The 24,869-nt window shown below is 36.7% G+C and overlaps 1 protein-coding gene across 11 annotated transcripts in view; it reads right to left on the bottom strand.

Moving 5' to 3' along the window:
• ripor1 (RHO family interacting cell polarization regulator 1) overlaps window positions 1-24,869 on the bottom strand; it is a 133,679-nt gene that overhangs the window by 21,083 nt on the left and 87,727 nt on the right. For 7 of the 11 annotated variants that reach the window (XM_087292372.1, XM_087292368.1, XM_087292370.1 and 4 more), the window contains 7 exon segments: window positions 18,511-18,660; window positions 15,917-15,980; window positions 12,571-12,614; window positions 10,240-10,365; window positions 6,878-7,026; window positions 6,577-6,706; window positions 242-1,183 (listed from right to left, as the gene is read on the bottom strand). In XM_087292372.1, coding sequence (XP_087148498.1) covers window positions 242-1,183; window positions 6,577-6,706; window positions 6,878-7,026; window positions 10,240-10,365; window positions 12,571-12,614; window positions 15,917-15,980; window positions 18,511-18,660 — 1,605 coding nt within the window. 11 annotated transcript variants of the gene reach the window in all.

The following is a 24,869-nucleotide window of genomic DNA, read 5'->3' as shown; positions in this document are numbered from 1 at the left end:
CGGTGCCACTGTGTGAAAGGTGCTATTAACCCTCTCAAGGCAGGCGATGCTGATTTGCAACAGTTAAAAGCATAGACTTTGTCTGTTTCTAAAATTTTATTTGAGCCTGAAAGGGTTAAAAACGTCACCAGCATCTAGTCCACATCAACTCTACTTTCAAAAATCTAAAGTCGTTCAACCCCTACCAATGACCCTAACCCAAATAGCAAACCCACAATCAATATCAAGACTTTACACTCACCGTGAGAGTCTCCTCCAGCATCTTCAGCTCCTGCTCAAGAACCTGTAGTTCAGGGAACTGGCCTCGGTAATCATCAAGAGAGGATAAAACGCCACTTAGGGCCTCCTCTAGACCATTGTCCACGGACTGTCCTTCCAAACCACCCACAGATCTGCTGTCCACCAAAGAGCCAGACTTCTCTGCCAGCAGATTGTCTGTTTGTGTCTTTGTGTGTTGCGGCTCATGAGAGGAATCAGTTCTACAATCTCCATTGTCCATCTGCTGGGACAAAGCATTGTGGGCAGAGTCTTTATCTCCACAGGTGAGCTCTGAAGCTTTCTCAGCAGCCGTCTCACGAACTACGCTTTCAGCAGGAGAGTGACATTCTGAACAGTTCATTGGCTCAGCAGGACACGATGGCTCATTTGTTGAGGGATCAGGAACAGAGCAGCTCTCCTGAGTGTCTGGTACAACAAAACACAGTTCTGCTCGGTGAGGAACATCCATGGAAATGTCACTATCTAATACCGAAGAGACCGTTGAAGTCACTTCGTCGGATTCCCCAGCCAATCTTTCTGTCAAAACACCATCTGCGCTGATTTCGCTAATATGGCTAAGCGAGCGAGAGTAGCGAGGATGGCCATTGGGCACTTCCGGTTTTGCAGGAGCCTCTGTTGTGACTCTTATGGTGGCTGCTGGTTTCTTTAGATCCTCATCTTCTTCCTCTTCCTCGTCCTCTTCCTTCTGATTGGCAAGGCGGGTGGGAGTAGAGGTGGCTGATTCGCGGGGTGCAAATGAGATTTCGATGGCAGGAGGAGCAGCTTGTACCTCAGGCTGAACCAAGTTTTTGTGAGCGTGACGCATTGCTAAGGAGAGCTGAGGACTGGATGAGTCGTCTGAGGATTCAGAGGAGTTTGACCAGGCTGTCCCGTTCTCCATGTCTTCTTGTCTCCTCAACATGTTCTAGTGAGGACAAAAGAGATTGTGAGGAATACAAGTAATGATTATGATTGTTAAAGAGAAGGCTCTTTCACATGACTTGCACTGATGTTAGTTAAAACTACAAAGACTGTGGACTAAATTGACAAAAAGTACAAATCTGGGGGTGGTAATATTGTTTAAAGTAATTATTTCTATAAGAAGTCTGGTATAAGAGCTATGGCTAAAAATTGCTCAAATAATTCTGCAAATTTCAAAATGCATTGCTATTCTCTCTTAAATTGATTCTGAGCTCAGTTTTTTCAATAGACGGCACTATGCTTTACAAAAAGCCATACTCTGCTAGCATCCAATTTCCCATAAATATACAAACAAAAATAATTATTAATAAAGTAGGAAAGGTTTAAGTGAAATGAAAGAGGGTTTATAGTTAGCTGTTTATATTAATCTGGTGACATACAAGGCAAAGTACAAAAACACACTTTCTTGTAAGCATTTGAGAGTATTAATAAAAACTAGCCTACAGCCCCATTTTAAGCACAGTAAGTGCATTGATTCAAAGACTATTGAATATGACACTATAATATAGACTGATTCTTCTCTGGTGTAGGAGCTCCGATCAAATGTCAGTTTCTGCAGGCTTTGTGTGATTAAAATGTTTAGAAATTAAACTAAAGCGACAGTTGTTGTTTAAAAAGCCTATATTTTGGGTTTTTGAAAATGACCTTCCATGCAATGTTTAACACAGCTTTAAGTGAAATGAAATATCCAGCTAAGGCTTACATCTGAAAGTGCGGCATGTTTAAAACCATTGATTCATCTATAAAGAGTCGACTCAGTGGTTTGAATGAATCGCCGCTATAATGAGTTTTTAGTCATGTCAGCGTGACATTGATACAGAACTCAAACCCCTTCCATTTGTTGCGCACAAAAATCCGGGAAAATTTTAACCCCTGACCCCTCCCACAAACATTGTAAAAAGAAAAAGAGGAAGACAAATACTGTAGCAGTTCCTGGTTGAATCAAGTCACGAAGACGCTGACTTCTGAAGTGTGAGGGAAAGTTATTTTCTCTACCCAAAGATGAGGCTGTGAAGAGTCAGTGGTTCAAGTTTATTTTTGCAAAAATACCTCAGCATTATAGGCCCATGTATAGCCTATGTTCCTTTTATTTTTCTGATGACGCTTCAGCAATCTACACGCTTACAACGGTTTGTAAGCCGTTTGTTAAAGGAAGGATCAGAAAAGACTATTGATGTATGTGACTTTGTCAGAGCTTGACAGGAACTTTACAGTACACAGATCATAGATCAGTTTCTTCCTCCAGTTCACAAGTGTAAGTAAGTGCAATTAAAATGGTTGCCTCCTTGTTTTCTTTGGCTTGCAGATTATGTATCGAATTCAACTGCTTGTACTGTATCTGGTTAACTCTTTATATTCTCATATTGCGTCTAAAGCCACGTTGAAAACGTGACACGTGCCACTTTGTTTTTTGGATTTAAATACTTTTGTGAGCTCACGATTCACTGCCGTTTTTCATTGCTATGGCCACCATCAGCTGTTCCTACACACGTGCGGCATGAGGCAAAATTGTTCAGCTTTTGCCACTGTGTGGATTAATACTGAATGTGTTTCACTGTTATTACTTATGGTTAAGAATAGAGCAAGATGCTGGTGTTAAACTGCACTGCTTTAATGCAGTCCTGCATTGGGCTCACACAACACTCTGCACTCTGACTACTTCAAAATTGTTGATAAGCTGTGGTGGGCATTTCTCTGTCTCACGCTGAACGCAGTCGAGCAATAGCAACAAGCTGGGTCATCGGACCAATCAGCGCAGATAAGCATCGTACTAAGGAGGGGTTTGAAAACAAATGAATGGTTGAACGAATCATATGGGGGTCATTGGGATAATTAGGTAAAAATAAATGCCTATTATAAATGTTTTTTGACCTTGCATGCTTATCAGCCTGTTGCTAAAGACCCCCAAAAACAAAACATGACGTTTTTAAATGCATAATAGGGGCTCTTTAATTTTATTGGTGATTCCTAATATGACAATTAATCGTAAGCTTTGCAAGCACTTTTGAAAAATTATATGTTTCCCTATTTAAACAGAATGCCAGAACATACTGCCCGAGAGATGCTTCAAAGATGGCTGCCAAGTTAAATGACTTGCCTTAAAGGGACTTTGATTAATTCAAGAGAGATTGGCGAGGCATTTTGAAAATCTTCAAATTGATGCAGAATCGATTAATCTAATAATTTTTCAGCACAAAATGCATAGAATACATATTTTTGATATAAAATCCAGTAAACTATTAATTTGAATGACTTTTTATTTATATATTTTCTGAATTTTTAGATTAGTAATTTTGATAATATTGCAGCTTTCCATTTTTTATGTGTACATATAGTTTATTTTTAGTTTTAATTTTAGTTGTAGCTTATTTTTAGGTTTCAAAAATAACATTGACACAGATTTCTGTCTTTCCTTAATCAAATATGCACTCATTATCAACAAAAAAAAATAGCTGCCAGAGATGTCACAAAGATCAGTGAACAACCATGCCTTAAAGAGACTTTCTATTTTCATAAACAGTCATGATGCTTGTGTTGAAGCCCTGATGGAGTCATGTAAAAGTCCAATGTTTAATTCACTAATACATGTAGACTATAAACAGACAGCAGAACAGTTTCTAGAGGGCTAAAAGAGTACAGTAGGGTGACAGGAGTGTGTTCTCCGTCACTCAGCATTAGTGTGTATCTTTGTTCACAAAGAGTCATTACAGTGGAGAGTGGACTGGCGTCAGGCCCAGCACACAAACACACTCCCCGTTCCCTCTAATTAACTCTCTGCCTCGCCAAGCTAATGCGTACACCCTTCAAAACAACAGCAGCATCAGTGAATGCATTATTGATAGTGGTGGATGCTACGATTGTCACTCACAGCCGGACAGACAATGACTAACATGCACAGGAATCCTATTTGCTCTATTTAATTAAAGACAAGTGACAAAAACTACGAGACATCATCACTACAACAGCTATCATTTTCTAGCTAGAGGACAGAAACTACTAATTAACACCATACAATCCTGCTTTGTCACACATTTCTAGTCAACTACTGGCTATTTCCAACTAGCGCTACAGGTCGAGCGCACTTACATGACTGGTAAGCAGAGCCGAGCCGAGGCGAACAGAAGTGACATCACTATATGAGCAGCTTTGAGTCAGTTTCTCTGTCAGTGTGTCTCTGAACACATCCAGTAAGGACCAGCGCTGTTTGGACATCAGGCTACGTGGAGCTGTCTGCATGCAGTTAGCAGAAGAATATGAGCAAGCTAACGCTAAATCTCTTTTCGCCTCAGGTAATCTGACCCAGCAAAGTTATGAGCTAGCCAAACTTCATCTGTTTTATCGAGCTGGTCTGAAATGCAGACACTGTACGTTACTGTGACCACATGAGATGAAGATGCTTCTGAGAAATGGCTACTATTAAGTCCTCGTGGAGATCCTGCTGTGCTAATTTCAATCTTCAGAGGGTCTGGAGAACTGTGAGATCTCCATTAGGACGGGGGAGAGAGAATAGAGGTTTATCGACATTATGGCGGTATGCACTTTGCAGAAATGTTTGGTTTGAATCAATTCAGATTAAATAAATTATGCTCCAATATCCAAGCAAAATAGAGGAATTATGGCAGCTGAGTTAAAGTAGAGTTCAAAGGATTTAAAGAATAGAAAGGTTAAACATGTTTAAATAAAGCTTTTTAATATAGCTAAATATAGTAAATACAGCTAAATATAGTTTAAATATGCATGTTAAAATATAAAACTTAAGAAATTGAAAAGTTTAGTTTCTCAGATAAGTTGTTAATCCGCTAACCCTCCGACCATCTAAGATATACACTCACTGGCCACTTTATTAGGTACACCTTACTAGTACCGGGTTGGACCCTGTTGCCTTCAGAACTGCCTTAATCCTTTGTGGCACAGATTCAACAAGGAACTGGAAATATTCAGAGATTCCAGTCCATATTGACATGATAGCATCATGCAGTTGCAGCAGATTTGTCGGCTGCACATCCATGATGTGAATTTCCCTTTCCATCTGAAAAATGTTTTATTGGATTGAGCTCAGGTGACTGTGGAGGCCATTTGAGTACAGTGAACTCATTGCCATATACAAGAAACCAGTCTGAGATGATTGACACGGCTTGTTATCCTGCTGGAAGTAGCCATCAGAAGATGGCTACACTGTGGTCAAAAAGGGATGAACATGGTCAGCAACAATACTCAAGTAGGTTTTGGTTTTGACACAATGCTCAATTGGTACTAATGAGCCTAAAGTGTGCTAAAAAACATCCCCCACACCCTTACACCACCACCACCAGCCTGATCCGTTGATACAAGGCAGGATGGATCCATGCTTTCATGTTGTTGACGCCAAATTCTGACCCTACCATCTGAATGTCACAGCAGAATACTCATCAGACCAGGCAACGATTACCCAGTCTTCTATTGACCAATTTTGGTGAGCCTGTGCAAATTGTAGCTTCAGTGTCCTGTTATTAGCTGTCCGGAGTAGCACTCAGTGTGGTCTTCTGCTGATGTAGCCCATCTGCCTTAAGTTTGGACGTGTTATGTGTTCAGAGATGCTTACATACCTCGGTTGTGCCGAGTAGTAGTTTGAGTTAATGCTCTTTTGACCTCTGGCATCAACAAGGCATTTGTACCCACAGAACTGCCGCTCATTGGATATTTTCCCGTTTTTTGAATCATTCTCTGTAAACCCTAGAGATGATTGTGCAAGAAAATCCCAGTAGATCAGCAGTTTCTGTAATACTCAGACCAGCCCGTCTGGCACCGACAACCATGCCACAGTCAAAGTCACTTAAATCACCTTTCTTCCCCATTCTGATGCTCGGTTTGAACAGCAGCAGATTGTCTTGACCATGTCTACATGCCTTAATGCATTGAGTTGCTTCCATGTGATTGGCAGAACAGAAATTAGAATTAATGTGAAGGTAAGCAGGTGTACCTAATAAAGTGGCCGGTGAGTGAATATGCTATTTTTTTCCCCAGTAAAACATTAAAAAAGATTTACAGCTGAAACTGTGATTCTTGGAGATTCAATAAAAACTGCCATTACTTTCAGGATAAAAATTGAAGCAAACCAAAAGTAATGCCTGTTGCTCCTGCTGAAGCAAAATGATAAATGTCTAAGAAACTGAACACAATTTACAACATTACAATATTACCTTAAATCCACAGCAAACAGCTTATAACAGTCTGAAGCACAACTTGAACAACTCGAAGGTGAGTAATGACATAATTCTGGCCCTCATTTTTTTGAGTAAACTATTCCTTTTAAGGCATTGAGATGAAAAGCTAAATGCAGAGAATGGGCAGACTCACATAGAAGGCCTGCTCTCGTAGAGAAGGAGTATCTGGAGGACTCTGGTTGTAGGTAGAAAAGCGTTTGTTGACAGTAGGAGCTTTGTTCACGGTGCTGGCTGAAGACGACTGATCATCTTTGTCAAATGGACTAGAGAAGACAAGAGATTCATGTTAGCAGTGCGTTCAGTGAAATCAAATAAAATTATCATTTAATTAAAAGTATAAATCTAATAATATTAAATTAAATCAAATCAGTTGTCAAATTGAATAATTTAGCACTTTCTTAAAATGCTTTGTGATTGTGAAAGGTTGAACTTACTTCCAGGTGACCTCTAGACTGAGTTTGATGGTGCCCAGGTCATTAATATCCACAGCTACTGTTTGTGGCAGTGCAGCAAACAAGTCCTTCGTCTCACACGAGACACTTCCCACCACCACATGATTGGCCAGACTCTTTAGCTCCGTCACCTTGACAAACACATATGAGAAGTTCATTTACGGAGGACACTTCACCATCAGTTTTAATGACCACCACAAACATCTCAAGCTCATGATAATATTAGTACACACAACAGCTTTGAGATCACATTTAATATAATGTTCCTTCTAACCCCCCTGAAAGGCTACTCTACACTGCTTGGTCAACTGGCTGAGTGGTCTGCTGCAGAAGTGGATTGAAACTACTTATTTAACTAATGTACTTAAGTAGATTTTTTAAGTAGCCGGCAGCTTGCTCTTAGCAACTCTTGCATGGTCACCCACTGAAGCTAGGCCTGTGCCTGGTCATTACCTGGAGGGGAGACCACATGGGAAAGCTAGGTTGCTGCCGGAAATGGTGTTAGTGAGACCAGCAGGGGGCGCTCATCCTGCGGTCTGTGTGGGACCGAACACTCCAGTATAGTGAAGGGGACTCTATACTGCTCAGAGAGTGGTGTCTTTCGGATGAGACGTTAAACCGGATGTCCAAAGAAAAAGAGTAGGCCTCTGTTCATCATAGCCTTATAACCATCCTCATATCATAATTGGCTTCATCACTCTGTCTCCTCTCCACTAATTAGCTGATTGTGGTGTGATGTCTGGCACAATATGGCTGCTGTTGTGTCATCCAGGTGAATGCTGCACACTGGTGGTGGATGAGGACAATCCCCCCATGTGTAAAGCGCTTTGAGTGTCCAGAAAAGCACTACATAAACATAAAGAATTATTCATTAATTATTATGATTAAGTATCTTAAGTATCTTAGTATTATTAAGTAGTAATAATACGTTATTGGAGCATTTTTATTTTAGTATTTTACTAAACAAAATATTGTACTTTTCTTCTAAAAAAAAAAGCTGAGTAAAAGGTTATTCTAAAAAGGAAGATATCATCGTAAAAAAGATATTGGTGTTAGATTCATGATCAGTTGAATTGGTTCACAAATTATGTGAAATGATCTGATCCAATCACATCTGTTCTCAATGATTCAGAGCGAGTCTCCAGCTGACAACTAATGATTCAAATGATTCAAACAGTGTCGCTGCATTCCAAACAAGATGTATTGCCCTTCAAGTGAAAAAAACATGGCCCACATATTTAAGTATCTTTCCAAACCGAAGTGTTAAAAAACTAGCCACTTCGAAGAGCCCTTTAGAATGAAGGAGTTTGAAAAATATAACTGATGGAAACTCCCACTTCTCTCAATTCAGAACAGCTCATCCCTATGCTCTAATCCCATCAGAGGGACCCTTGGAAGGGATTAGGTCTTCAAGAATGAGCCTTTCAGATTGTAATCCACCCTAAACCTAAATATTGTAATCCACCTCTCAAAAAGTTAAAACTACCATGCCCAGTGGCAGTGGAAATGCAAGCCTGATAAAGGTGACCTGTTCCGACCCAAGCTGTACTGTACCACTCAGTGGAAACAGGCTATTAGGCTCTTTCTGGTGAGAAAACAACTCACTGATTCAAAGGATCCATTTAGAATGAGTCTGTAGAAAACAACTCACTGATTCAAATGATTCAGAGGAAAGTCTGGTTTATACTTGTGTGTTGAGTGATCGGTCTGACCCACGATGCATGTTTGTGTTGGTCTGCAATAACGCAAGCTGGCAGTAAGGTTTTTATGTTCCACTGTGTCGAGTTTCTTTGCTGGTGTTTTGTTTTTTCTGAATCGTACCTTAATGTAGAAGTAGCTCAAACTGGCTCATATTGAGGCAGGAACTGGCGGACGTGCAACAGCTTTAATTAGAAGGTAAACACAAAACAAAAGTTTCAATCTATACCTCCTTCACGGCACTCGACACTTGTAAACACTCGCTCCAACAGGTTCGCACGACTCTCGTCCCACCCACACTCATTTGCGCTCACAAGCCAACCAATCAGAGCTTGCGCTAGATGTCGTTGCGACATGCTGCACTGGAGCATATGCGTGCACTTGATGCAGAATCATAAATCAGCCTTAAGAGTCATGATTTACTGAATTTACAAATGGATTGAACTGGGTTAAGTTTTATTTAAAAATTAAATACAATATTAAACTTACGTAAATGAATGATCATGGTGCTGTAGCACACAACAGCCATAATTTACAAACATAACAGTTTCTTAGTAAATAAGAATCCTGCAAAAACAAACAACAATAATGATAAAAGATCTCTCAATTTAGTCAGACAAATATTCTACAACTCATCCAAGAACCACTTTTAAAAATTTCCCTTAAAATATTTTAAGTTTTAATCATTTATAAATGTCTAAAATCATTGAAAAATGTTCATTTTTTAATATGTTTGAATAATCAAAACATTCTTGCAAAAGCCACTTACTTGAGTGATACAACCAGGTCATGTATCTTCTTTCATAATCCTAGTTATTTCGTTCATTTTCATTTTTAAAGAAAATGATGCAGTATATTACTCTCAGCTGAGCTAAAAATTATTGTGTCTGAAAACAATACATGTACTAACAAGTATTTCCACATTATGTCATTTCAAGTGAACGATTAGTGTTGTAGTAATCAATCGTTTGCTTGGTTATCAGTCTCTATTTTGTTATAAATCACTAAACCACTATGCCTGCCTCAGAAGTCCATCCAAAATCCGTTTTGTACAGTGCCTGTATCCACAAACTCTGCAAAGTCATTGCTTAATAGGGCAGCGAGGAAGCAAGTCAGCTGCCTATGCTTTTGGACACAGACATGGTTATGCAAAGGGTCATTTTTGATTACACACTCTTCAAATAATGCTGTAAATAAGTCATGGAGTCACATGGCGCTACAAATCAATCGCAACATCCCATTTTACATTGGTCAAGCCCATCTGAAACATTTTGCCAGACATCAGCTGCATTCTCTTCGTTCTTCCCCTGGAGTCTCTCTGTTTTAATATCTCTGTCTTGTGTAAACTTCCTATTCTCTATCCTGTGCTGTCTTCCCTCCTCTCTGTCCCTGTTCCCATCCCCTCATCTGTAGTGATGTGTCATGGAACCATTGGGAGAGAAAAACAAGTCAAAGTCCAGCTGCTGTGCTGTTATGTGCATTAATGTCTCACAGATTGATGGGACCGTGATGTGAATGTCAACGTGACAGGAAGGAGAGACAAGAGATTGATAGTATGTGTGACTCAGTGTGAAAAAAAGAGAAAGAGAGAAAAAAAAACAGACAGTTTTGGTGTGAAAGTAACTGTGTATTCAGATTAAAACTACCTTTATGGACAGGAACTCTGTGATGAGCGGGAGGAAGACCATCTCCTCACTGTCCCACACTTGCTTGCCATTGATTTCAATCCGACCCCGCAGCTTCCAGCGCTGACGACCGTACTTCATAAAGATCTATGGAGGTATTTAGATGAAAAATACATTACAATTGTATTTTAATATGTACAGTATTATTAATACAATTTAATAAGAACAGAGTGCTTCCCACACATAGATTTTACTTGGGCGGGCCACCGAAGTATATTTCATTCATTAATTTTCTTTTCGGCTTAGTCCCTTTATTGACCTGGGGTAACCGTAGCGGAATGAACCACCAACTTTTCCAGCATATGTTTTACGCAGCGCATGCCCTTCCACCTGCGACCCATCACTGAGAAACATCAATACAGACTCATTTACAAGCTCATTTATTCAGCTTTTGTTTTCGCTTTCTAAAGTCATCGTTAATTATGTGTTTTTGCTTTACATTTTTATTTTAAGCCTGATTTACTTTCACTTGGTTTCGCAGTTGATAGCACGCAAGAGCGAGAGAAACATTAAACAATTCATTCTTTGATCTAACTGTCTCGGATAAACGTATCTATAAATGCAGAGAGGACAAAATTACTTTTAAACTGGTTGCAAAATATCTGTACACCATTAGAAATGGTCTGTTTTTATTTCTTTGTGTCATTTATTTCTCATTTGCTGTATATTTTTCTAATTTGATGATATTGATAAATTACATATTTCATAGATATCTAACATGCTTTGGCAATACTGTACAAAATATCAGCAGCAGATTTTACCTGGCTGCACCTGAACAGAATAAAAGTAAAACAATTAGTAAATTTCTTTCTTTGATAACTTCAACCCATTGAAAAGAAAAAGTGAAAAACCATGTCATAATGTAAAAAAATATTGTTAAAAAACTTTTTTTGTCACATAGTTAACCATGTGCTGTGGATAAAAGGTGTGTTTCAATCTGGCTACCACCACAAGTATATTTCAAGCCTGTGTAAGTACTGAAGCAACAAAATTATTATTATTATTAATATAATCATAATTTTTGTTGTTGATTAGGAAAGTTATCAAAACTTACACTGCTGGCAACCATATTTTATAAAGATCTTTGTAGGTATTAAAAGTAATTACCTATTAAATAAACATTTAGCTAAATTATTTGCTTATTATACAAGTAATAACATTAATAATCACAATAATTTATCTTTATATGTAGTTTTAGAACATACATAATTATTTAGAAATTTCAATTATATGAATAACTGAGATTTTACTGGAATATGAAACTACATAAAATAGATAATATTCCTGAAAAATGTATCCTTTAAATAATTATTTTAACACAACAACCAGCTTGTTTTTACAGAATAAAGCTTATATTCTCTCTTACATTCTCTTTCTGCCATCATATTGTTTTTTTCTCTTGTATCAAGACCACAAGAAACAAAATGTCAAGCTTTTAAATAACTTTAAACAGATTATTCATTCAAGTGGGTAGAGAAGGAGGCAGGAAATCTTTTGTGTCTGTTTCCACAGTGAAGGCAATGAAGAATGAGTGAGAATAACAGATGGGCCGAATAAAAAAACAAGTCACTGCCACCCACATTCTTATCCATTTCTAGATCTTTTCGAGTCCATTTCTTTTTCTTTTCACACCACCTCCCTCCTGTCACATCTCTTAGGGCTCTTGCTGAGCAGACTGTGCTGACTCACTGCATTGATTGGCCTGTCAATCCCTCTGAAGCTCTTGCATGCTAAACAGGTGGAGGAGGAGCCAACACTTTAACATTCACCCCACTTTAATTATCCTCTGCCTCCCTAAATCTGTTCTTGTCTGTGCAGAACAGATGCTGAGATCTGTCTCTTTCATAAACAGATGCTTTCACCCCAAGCTCACTATCGTTATCTGTCATATCTGCCACTGACCAAACTACAAAGCAGATCACTGATGGTGCCAATGCAGCTTTACGAGGACATGATGGATGTAAAGATAGAGGAAAGTCAACATGAAAGACTTACAATCCATTTTACTCAAGTGATGTGACTAGATTTTATGCTTTAGGGATTCCATACAGAAATCAAGTGAATGCAAGTCAACTTTAGAGCTAACTAATATGCAATATTTTGAATCATGCAATATTTATTTAAGGTCCTACCAACTGGGAACTAACAGGGATGTGACAAGGCTGAATGTCAAGTTCACTCTCAAGATCTTAGATCTTCATTAGAGTAACAGGCGTTTTGAGGAAATATTCTAGAAGTATGTGTTCATTAGGTTTGTATGCCGGCTATAAAGATAGAGAAGCTGAAGCTCACCTCATACTGATCTCCAGCACATAGACGTGCAAAACCCGCCAAGCCTGAAACAAAGACATCATTATTTAAACGCTCACAAAATCAACAATCGAATAAAAATCAATTCATATCAAATAGGTGAGAAGTATGGATAGAAATATTGGAAATTTCCTTGATCCTTCGACATAAAAAGTTTTTGCACTTTTAAAACAAGTTTCATAGCTTAAAGGGCACCTATGATGAAAATGAACTAGTGTACGCTGTTTAGACAGAACTGTGTGTAGGTATAGTGTGTCCACAGTCATATTGAAGTGACAATAACTCTCTTATTTTAAATTTCCTGATGTAAAAATAGAATCCAAATCCTTTCCATGAGGCCCACGTAACGTAGAAACCAACTGGGATTAAAAGATCTGTTCAGCTCTCTGTGATCATCTGCACCTCAAGAATGACTTTTACAAGTTGAAAACGTTTTTAAAACAAATGTTTGTAATAAAGACCGTAAAATCACTTCGTAATTCTTCATCACAGCCGCATAGTGTCAGTACAATTATAAAAGATGACGCTTCAATCCTGGTTTGTGGACGTTAAATCAGGTTTATTTTGTACATTAATATAACGGATATCCATAAAGCAGTGTATATTAACATGTATACAGTCTCATTTGCCATGCAAAAACAGTGAAAAGTCAAACGTGTGTGTGTGTGCGTGTGTGACTTCCACAAACTTTGTGATGAACCTGTGTGTACAAATATATCAAATAAGTTGCAAAGTTCTTATTGTAGTATGTGAGATCTGCTTCATTCTTGTTTGTCATTGTGCTGTTTATCTATGTCAAGCTACATGCACTGACACACAAGTGGAAACGGTGGGCAGGGAGAACCAGCTCATTTGCTTTAACAGCACAGGCAACACACACAGCTAAAATGTCCTAACAGCTCAAATTTTCCAGATTTTAAAAGCTATAATAACTAATCTGATGGGTGTTTTGAGCTGAAACTTTACAGACACGTTCTGGAGACACAAAAGACTTCTCTTAAATATTGAAAAAGGGGAAAAATAGGTGCCCTTTAAAACATTTGGTTTCTGACATACTCCACATGATTGAGTCTGATGACTTTTTTACCATTATAAGTGAATCTCAAGTAGCATATTAAATTTAAGCTATAAGGAGCAATGAAAGGGGCTTTGCACCTGGGCCATTCAGTGGCCTTAGGTAAACAGTGACAGCTTGGGAATATTCCTATGGATAAATGTATATGAATATGTGGATTACTATCTAAACTTTTTATGTGAGCTAAATTTAGTAGGATGCGCTATGAATATACGAGTTATAAAAACTTTGTTTCGAGGCATTATATACTTTAATGCTCATGCACCCCAGAACAAATATTGTACATGAACATCAGCCAACATTTAACACCTCATGACTAAATAATAGGCGCTAATCAGAGTGTGCAAACAAAACTGCCAGGGGGTCGGTTTGAAGTACCGCATCAAAAATTGGCTGACCAATGAGACTGGCACTTTTGTTCATATGTCTTTAACTGCTGAAGTTACAGTAAAACAACTTGGTGTCATCCAAGCACAAAATAAACTAGCTGACCACACAGGAATTGCAGATCCTTAAGTTCATTTAATGGCTTGAAACTTTTTCCGGCAAACTTTTGACCAGGTGTTTGCATGCTGTATTGAAGGAGGTTAAACAGAGTAGGAAAATCTTATGCGATGAATACACAAGCAAAAAAAAAAAACAAGGGAGAGGACTTTAGTGCTACAAACGAGTGTCAAAATAGAAAAATTGTGCAGTACCACCTTCTGTACAGGATAGAACTGCATGATTAATCGAAAAAAGATCGCGATCTCGATTCGACGACGATCTTATTTCAGCTGTTCTACGATTCTGCCAATCATATTTTCAGGGTCAGGAGAGAAGCAAAGGCGGCCGCACAAGTCTTCACGTTGTTTTACATAGATTGCTCAGCAACGTGGACACTGCCAAATAGTGTTAAAAGTGTCACATGCTGTATTTATAAGGTAGAATTCACCCAAAAACGTCATTTCTATCTTCTTGTAATGATGTATTTGCGGCCGCGAAATCACATGTGACGTGAGCTGATTGTGAGTTGTATCTATATGTATCTATGATTTGAGAGGGCGGGTACGCGCCTGTGACTGAAGTCTACTTTAGTGAACAGAACCTGCATAGGCTGTGAATAACAGGTAATAGAGTTATAAATAACATTCAGTTTGTTGCACAGAGCGATCGTTTGGGAGTCTCACATGAAGTATAAACCACACTTAGCAGTGAAAATTAAACCGAAAGTGTGCATTTAAATAATCATATCGCATTATAGAGTTATGATTATGACAAGCATTTAATATTTTTCTCTTTCATAGCGAACACAGAGTGTTGTGCATGAAAAAAAAAGCTAAACAGTGTCAGTATAACTACTCTAGCCTATATTTTGTTGAATAAAATGCAAGAGGGAATCTGATAATGACAAATGTCTGATTTTACCAGTAGAAAAAAAATAGTCTAATAATGTTGTCAATGACAGATTGCAAGCATATGTCTCAAACACAATAATTGTAATTAAGTCTATTCAAAATTAAGCATTTTAACCTATAGTAGACCACATATAATTTTATAGTTGTTTTAACATTTGTTGGAGAATTAAAAATGATAAGAGCCTACTCATTAACCTTTATTTTACATCTACAGAATCATGAGAAAATCGTGATCTTTATTTTGAGAAAAGGAATCGCGATTCTTATTTTAGCCAGATTCGAGTACTTCTATTTGTCATTAAGCGCCCTTTTAATGAGTTTGCACATTCACTTTGTTCACCGGCAGTGAAATAATCAGATGTCAAAAAAAAAGTCTCAAAAATGCTGTGATAAACATCGTACAAGGCTTTAGTATGCTTTAACACCTCATTGGCAAAGTGCCGCCTTCTGGTAACAGGAAATTACATGTTTTACACTACAATGTTCCACGGGCAACGTAAAATGTTGCTAGTTTGATGCATAATGGCATATTTTATGTTCCCAGTCAAACATTACAGTGTAAAACATGTCATTTCAAGTTAGCAGACGTGCAAGACGTGTAAAATTGTGTAAGTTGCTATGGAGTCACACAACTTTAAAAATCAGGTGTAAATTTTTCCCCAATCTATTGTATGTGCAAATGTTTGAGCTTTCTAACATGAATTCTATGATGCAAGATAAAACAGAGCAATTTTAAGAGGTCCTCACATCATCTGTGCTCAGACACTAATAATAAAATATTCATGTCATGACCCCTATAAAATCCTCTTGGAGTGGACCATTATGACCCTGGTGGTGAATGCAGAAACTGACTTACCCTTCATTTTGATATGGAATTCCCCCAGCTGGTTCTCCAGCTCACTCTCTAGCATGCACATATTCTGCAGGGACAGAGACAGTGAGTGAGTAAATACACAGAGGATTACAGACTACGTGGCAGGAACAACAGAAATATGCATCTGATGTAGCTCACAACAATACAGTAAACACTGCCTTTTTATCACAAACTACCGATTCCCTTAAAATTCATTTAAAAAGAATACATTGAAAACGATATTACGCAGTACATGGTAAATACAGCGTAGTATTCAGTAAATAGTTTCAGTCAGAAAGATTGTGGACAATCATGGGCATTTCTCTTCCAACAGTTTAACGCTTGTGTCTTGCAGCAACCATTATGCTAATGAAAAGCACTTGACTGGGAAAGGCTGTCCACTCATAATCAGATTGCCTCCCTGCATTATTTCCATGAGCATATCGAATGAGTCTAGTTCTGCCCTGTATCCATCTGTCTGAATGCAAAAAAAAAAAAAAAAACCTGTAGCCCAAGCCATAATCAGTAGAGTGTAAGTCTCAACTTCCTGACAGTGTCATAAAACTAATCACATTTTCAGGGTCCTATTTTTACCAGAACCATAAATTACAACTCTGCATCCATATTACTCTCTTGATCTTTATCTTACCATGGAAGTCAGAATACAGGTTTTAAATAAAAATAATCCCTAAACTCAGTAAAATGTAACTTTTTTTAGAGTGGGTTTTGTATAAAAACAGAAAGAGGATTTAGTTTGGAAAACATATCTGAAATTATTGGCCCGTTTCCACTGACTGGTAGTTCGGTACGATACGGGTCACCTTTATCAGGCTTTCATTTCCACTGCCAATGTTGCCTTTTTGGTGGGCGTCGTGTACGACAGAAAGTTTTAGTCAATGTCATTCTCGCTCGAGGAAATTTCGCTCAAAGCAAAGCTGTACAGGTCGTTCACATATCATATGAGAAGAATTTCTCACCAAACAGATGCTTTATACACATAAATACTTGTGTATAAATTTTCATTACTAACCTTTCTATTAACATAATTTAATTATAACTGCAGATCAATGATAAGGTGAAATAGCCTACTGTAACGTCTGCGATTATATCAAATAAATAATTAAATGCAACATATATGAACACATACAGACCCTTACAGTCTGTGTGTTCTGTAATTGGTAACATACCAAACCTACACACAGCATACATTTCGTCCTTATTTGGGTTCAAAAACAACACGTAACATATAGCCCACAGTCAGAGCAAACCTCTCATCTGTGTCTTTCATCTTCACCAGCACATGTAAGCTCTGTTAGAAAGTAAATCCTTCATTCCCAGTTCATAATTGTCCAAAAGGAGATGATAAACATGGCAGTTTGTTCATGTTTTAGGTTGCTGAAAGAATCATTTGCTGTTTTGTTTTTTTCTGGCTTTTCCTTTGTTTTTTCATGCTTCACTCTCATGTTTGTCTATTCCTTAAAGAATCGGATGTCAGAAGCACTACAATAATAACACACACGTTATTATCATCAGCTCAAAAAGTTAGTTATTTCAAATATAGATGCGCAGCGACCTCTCTGGAGAAAGTGAAACCACTCGCACTTTTAGACAGCCTCGTAAAACAAAAGCAGGAGAGGGCAGATTTTGTTCCTCTTGGCTTTGTGGCTGTTCATCAAGACAACGACAAGGTTTGTTCGAGCTCAGGTTGACCATGTATTGTTATTATATTTATATAGTATTACGGTGTAATGTCTCAGCTGTGTTGAAATGAATGTCAGTTTCTTTGTTTTTATTCTACTGCTTTTGTATGCACGAGTGACGTTTCTCTGTAAACCAATAGCGTTCAGCTGCGCGTCTAACTTCGCCTTTTGGTAGCCTTTTGTCGTGCTAAGTTCCCTTTGCAAAGGGTACCCAAAAAGTGGTATGGTACGGTTTGCTTTTGGTATCTTTTGACAGTGGATATGGCCATAAAAGCATACCGAACCATACCGTACCACTCAGTGGAAACAGGCCATTATTTAATATCTAAATAGATTCAGTTCTCAAACAAAGAAATACAGTTTTTATTTCATAAGTGAATTCAGTTCACTGATTAATGTTCATTAACGCCAAACTAAAGTGAATTTTGATTCAGTTTAATATCTTTAGTTGCAGTTCTAAAAATAATTCAGTTCAGTAAAAGTAAACTGAATTGAATTTTAGTTCTGAATTGAATTCAGGTCATCATTAACATCAATTGTAGGTGAATTTTGCTTCTGAAGTGGCTTAAGTTTACTATCTTTAGTTGCAGTTCTGAAGTGAATTCAGTTTAGTAGAAATAATCTGAATTAAATTTCAGTTCTAAAGTGAATTCAGTTCAATAACACAAAATGAAGGGTGAAATTCAGTTCTGAAGTAACTCTCTAGCTCTGGTTCTAAAGTAGATTCAGTCTATAAGGTGAAATTATTCTTTTTGTTCTAAATTTACTAATCCTTATGATTCCTTTTAAACACTCTGTACACCGTTAATCTTGTCTTTGTTCTTGTGTGTACTAAGACAGAGCCCTTAAATCGTTTCCCTCTTTCTCAAATACTGTAACATACTCAAACACTCTTACCTCTGTGTATTCTTTAAAGCTCTTGTTAGCTTCTGACAGGCTTTCTCGAGCCTCTCTGCTGCCGGGAGAAGCAGTATAAGCCTTCACCATCTTATCGGCTCCATCTCTCAGTCTGCGCTGCATACAGTAGGCCTCATACAGCTCATCAATCTGCGTACACACACATACATGTAAACACAGTGTTCATTACAATCAATGAAATATGTTAATTATGTGCAATACATAAATGTCTTCAATTGCAATTCCAGCTGAAAAATCCATCTTGAGGCGCATACTAAAAGATGGTATATAGTTTCTAGCAGGTCATAAAATGGAAATCAATTCTTATTATCTTCTACATATTTTATCTTAATAAAAGAATGTATTTAGTTTTAAGGATGTTAACAAATAGAACACTAGCAGTGTATATCAGCTACCATCTTCCAAAACAAAGCTACAACATATGCTAGGTTTATACGTTCATGTGTATAGCGCTTCTAATTCTTGTTTCAAAGCAGCTTTACAAAAGAAGCACATTACTGCAGTAATCCGAAAAGTAAAGGCTTTTAGTTAGCATAACTTTATTAGTTACTAATAACTTTAACTAAATAACTAGTAACTAATAGCTTTTAACAGTTAAAGTTATTATACAGTTAAATTCAAAATTATAAGATTAGATTAGATTATTAGAACCTTTTTTTAATATACTTCCAAAATAATGTTTAACAGGAATTTTTCACAGTATTTCCAACAATATTGTTTCTTTTGGAAAAGGCTAGAATAAAAAGTTTTATTATTATTATTATATATATATATATATATATATATATATATATATATATATATATATATATATATATATATATATATATATATATATATATATATATATATATATATATATATATATTTTTTTTTTAAGTGAATATTATTAGCCCCCTTAAACAAGACTTTTTTTTCTGATTGTCTACAGACAAACAATCATTATACAATGACTTGCCTAATTACCCTACTTAAGCCTTTAAATGTCACTTTAAGCTGAATATTAGTATCCTGAAAAAATGTCTGGTAAAATATTATGAAGTGTCATCATGGCAAAGATAAAAGAAATCAGTTATTAGAGATGAGTTATTAAAACTATTATGTTCAGAAATGCATTGTTGAAGATTTTTATTCCCTTTAACAGTAATTGGGGCTAATATAATTCTAATTCTGTTAATAATAATAATAATAATAATTCTTATTTCAACTGTATATAAACATAGTTAACCTGTAGTTATATAGTACGTAGTTTATTTTCAAATATTTTATGACTAAAGCCGCAGTCGCACTAGATCAGGGGTGCCCAAACCTTTTCTTATGAAGGGCCAAAAAACAAACTAGATTGAGGGTGGTGGGCCAAAGGTAAATATAGCAAACTGTATTACTTTAAAGTTGCTATGGGTAGTTTCCTTATTTATATAATAATAATAAAAATAACTAGAAAACACTGCTTTATATCAACTAATGCAGCTCGATATTTAAGATTTTATAATAAACTTATTTTATTACAAACAAAAACAATACCATTTATAATAGAATGACGTTCAGTGGAGCAACTGATTTTACCTTGATTTGCTCATGTTTTCTGCATAGTCTTCTGTCCTTCGAGTGACAGTATTTATATCTTTAAAAATCTGATCTATTTACAGATTTAATTTAAACATTTAGTTTCAGCTTGCTTATTTGTAGCTGAGCAATAAAACAAACAAACAAAAATTCGAAATGACAATATCTGTTTAAGGCATTTGCCCCAACCTTCCACCATCATTCTCTTCTCTGATGGGATTGAGATTGGTGACCAAAAGAAAACCAAAACGTGACGTCACGCCATTAAAAACATACACCTTTTTTATCCCGCCTCTTTTCGCAGCACCATCCAAACAAATTTTGCATGCTTAAAGTCTAATGTGACCGCAGCTTTAAAGAGGGAGGCACAGTTTCATTGGTATCCAGATGGTGACACTGACCTGATTAACTCCACAAGCGCACACACAGGCACAAACCACAACATCGTCTTGTTAAATCTTTTCTTGCCCAAGCACTTCCTTCTGGGCCTCATTGTCTCTAATATAAGTAATTTAGATTTTATTGATCTATCCGCAACACCTTGAGCAGGTCTCCAAAAGTGGAAGCCCATAATGGAGACAGGAAACTAGTTAAATCTCCTCATTACATCAAGTAAAATTTAAGCAGATGTTCAGAATAACAGACATTATGATCCGAAGCAGAAACTCAGCAATTACTCACAGCACGGGCCCTGCATTCAGAGATTAAAGAAAGAATGAGCTGTCTATTGTAAACAGTATGGATGAATGAGGAAACAATATGAAAGCTCCATTGACTTCACTGGAACAATGTTTAGCAGGACAAGGGGGTTGTAACAAGGATTATGACGTTAAAACATTAAAAAGCGATACCCAGCTGAGGATAATCACAGAAAGACCACAGTTTAAGCTCTGCCAAGAATGAAAGGTTTTGGCAGTTAAACATTACTAAACAGGTATAAACTGGTATTATGAGCACTGTAATTAAACCAAGGCTCTAAAATAAGAAATGTTATGCTTTTTTGCCATTCACTGCTTAAGAAAAACGGTTCATAAATTTAACAGTGAATTTCGCAAGCATAGGCATTCTTGTAGGTCCAGTGATAGGCTTATGAATTAAACTGTAATACTGTAACATACTCTATTTGTGCAAAAGACATCTGTTGTATAGTCGACTGTTTAAAAGTGTCAGTAACATTCTTAATCATCTTTTATGCTTAAGTTAAACAAGGTTACATTTATTTGATCAAAAATTCTGAAATACTATTGATTATGACATTTTACTTAAAGTAACCCTTTGATATCCAAACGGATTCAGTCAAGTCAAAATAACCTGAAGTGAATTTCAGTTCAGCAGTAAATTCAGTTCACAAATAATAATCTGTGATTTTTTATTACAAAGATGATTCTGGTCAGTAGTAATCTGACACTAATTTCAGTTCCATAAACAATATTCAGTTCACTATTAATACTCTAAAGTGAATATCAGTTCAAGCGTGAATTCAGTTTACAAACGACAATCTAAAGTCACTTTCAACTTTTAAAGGGCTTCTATGATGAAAATCAACTTTTGTAAGCTGTTTGGATAGAGCTGTGTGTATGTCTCGTGTGTCCACTAGTCTCATTTTTTTTAAATTTCCTGATGTTAAAATATGACCCAAATCACAGAGATTTTGAGCCCCACCGAACGTGACATAGGAGTGTGGTTTTCCCCGCCCACCAAATTGATTGACAGGTGCCATGTTTCTTCAATAACATGTATACACATGTCCACAGAACTTTTTTTGCAAATAAACTGGGATTCAAATATTTGTTACAACTCTGTGTGATTTTAAGACTGTTTTAAAACATTTTTAAAACAGAGCATGTTTGTAATAAAGACAGTAAAATCCTATGAAATCTTAACCGCTATAATCACCTGCTGCAAGGTGTCAGTAATCGCTAATATGTGTTTGTTTGTGTGTGTGTATGCGTACTCCAAACAGCATTTCTGTGGGACTTATCACTTCAGAAAGGCTTAAATAAGTTCCACCACAAAGACATGAACTAAACTAACTTTGTATTTTTGATTAATGGGCTGTATTTCAGCTTCATTCGTGTCTGTCTTGATCACTGACTGCTGTTTATCTGATGTAACGCAGGAGAAGCAGATACACAACATTGGGCGGGGAGAAACAGCTCAATTGAATTTAAAAACACAGGCTACAAAAACAGCTACACTGTGCTCAGACACTGAAATGGGCAGATTCTGGAGGCTATAACAAATTATCCGATGGGTATTTTGAGCAGAAACTCACACAGACACATTCTTAAGACACCAAAGGCTAATTGTACATCTTGTAAAATAGGTAAAAACGGTGCCCTTTAAAATGAATTTAGTAGGCCTAAAAATTTAATACTCAGTTCACTAATAATAATCGAAGCAAATTTTAGTTTAAAAAGGATTTCAGTTTATAAACAATTAGACCTGAAATGTGCAAGTAAGCCATGTCCTGGAATTTTAAAGGAAGAGCTAAGATACAAATAGAGATTGATCTAATAATATCCAAACAAACAGAACGACTTCTGCTCCAATCCTGCTCCAAATTATACGAACATTCAGACGAACAGGAAAAATTCTTGCTCAACAAAGAAGACAACATTCTACTTCAAATATTATAACATCCATTCGTAGGGATGATGGCAAGGTCACAAAAGAAGAGTTAGAAATGAACTCTGTCTTTAAACAATTCTATACAGCTCTGTGTTCGTCTAAATTGGCTACAATTCTCACTAACTTCATTCTTTTTTTAATTCTAGTAAAATGCCCCACATTATATCTGATGATAATACAGAACTGGAAAAATTAAATGAAGCTGGAAGAAGCTAAATGAAACTCTCACAAACATGCAAAATTCAAAAGCTGCTGGGCCAGATAGCTTTACAGTAGAATTTTTAAGTACTTGCTGTACTTAAGGAATCATTTTCTATAGGTTCTCTCCATGACACATTTTATCAAGCGACAATCTCTGTTTACCCTAAAAAAGGGTAAAGACCCCTTTAAATTGCGATTAATTTCAACCTATATCTTTGCTCAAAAGTGAATTCAGTTTACAAACAATAATCTGAAGGGAATTTAAATTTTGAAATGGATTCATTAGGCCTTATCCACTTTTTGGTGTTAGTAAGATGATCAGAATAATACTCAAAATACTTTGTGTGTTTGTTTTGAGTAACAGAACACGGAAATAATTGGAAACTCAAATCTTTTGTAACATTTTAAATGCAGTCACTGTCATTTTGTAGTCAATTGAAAGCATATTTGCTGATGAAAAGTCAAAATAAAAACATAGTTTAGTAGGCATTAAATTTCTAGTTAAATGTGTGCATATTGAGGACAAGTTGAAAAAAAGACCTAATCCTCTGAAATACATTAGCAGCAGTATCCTGCAGAATTACTCGACACAGCAGGGGAGCCTTATACTGAAAGCACACACACACACAATATGGTGTAAATTTGAGAAACACAAACACACGTAGTCCTCAAGACTCAAGGCGAGAACAAGGGCGAAACAGTCTGCAGCCCTTAAAAGGTTTCCTGCAATAATGGAAAGAAGGACGAAGGTAAAGCATAAAGCGAGAGAAGGAAAATCTCCATCTGGAGGTGGTTAGGATTGGTCCAGTGAGTGTGTTCCAGCACCCTGGCAGAGAGTCAGCGGGACAGTCATAAGTTTCACAGAGTTATGACAGCGCCTCTCCTGTCAATACACACTGCTACACAAAACTGATAACAACACGCCTCTTCATTCTCCTCTATTGCAGGCCACAGCTAATGCACTATTTCACCATCCCTGTCTGAAAAAATGCCGTTCACACAGCTTAGCAAAGCCACTCGTGTGTGTATGTGTGTGTGTGTGTGTGCACGTATGTTAACCCACAAACAGCCGATTAGTTTCAGAAAAATATATTTTTGTAACATGTCTGCACTTTTCCTTTCTAAGTGAACCTAAAGTTGTTGATATTGTCTTTTAATCTGTTCACAAAAGTGCTCATTATTGCAGGTGCCTGCTGTGTAATACAGCCTGGGCCAGTATTATGCATAGATACATACCCCTAAATCATAGTGGCATTGACTACAAATAATATTTAAAATAAACATTAGGAATGCACTGACAAGAAAAGTTTGGCATACTGATAACGAATAAATGGTTATACATCTTGTTATCCCTCCAGCATCAATTCTTCTAAAGAGCTCATCTGTTGTGCATCTGAGGTGGATCAACAGGCAGAAATAAGCCATTTTTTAATGGCCAATATGTTATTTTTTTATCAGACTGATAACAATAACATTAAAAAGATGTATTAGTTGATGCTGATTTGGCTGCCAATTTATCATGCTCGATTAAACAAAAAGACTAAAAACTGTATAACAAACAAAACGGAAACTACTAACATGTGTATGAATTTCATCATAGAAAAACGCTCATTTAGTGCATTTGTGGATGTTTCGCTTGCTTGACATTAACTGCATTATGTGATAAGCCACATTCTTGCAGATGATTGAAAAACAAATCACTTCAAATCAAGAAAATACAGTTTAAGTCAAAATTATTAGCCCCCCTTTGAATTTTTTTCTTTTTAAAATATTTCCCAAATGATGTTTAACAGAGCAAGGAAATTTTCACAGTATGTCTGATAATACTTTTTTCTTCTGGAGAAAGTCTGATTTGTTTTTTTTAAATTTTTTTTTTGGCTAGAATAAAAGCAATTTTTATTTTTTAAAGCCATTTTAAGGTCAAAATTATTAGCCCCTTT

The sequence above is a fragment of the Danio rerio genome, chromosome 18, assembly GCF_052040795.2.
Source record: "Danio rerio strain M-AB ecotype USA chromosome 18, GRCz13ab, whole genome shotgun sequence".
In the NCBI taxonomy this organism is placed as follows: domain Eukaryota; kingdom Metazoa; phylum Chordata; class Actinopteri; order Cypriniformes; family Danionidae; genus Danio; species Danio rerio.
Note: the sequence above shows the minus strand (reverse complement) of the source record. Positions and strands in the feature narration are given on the sequence as shown.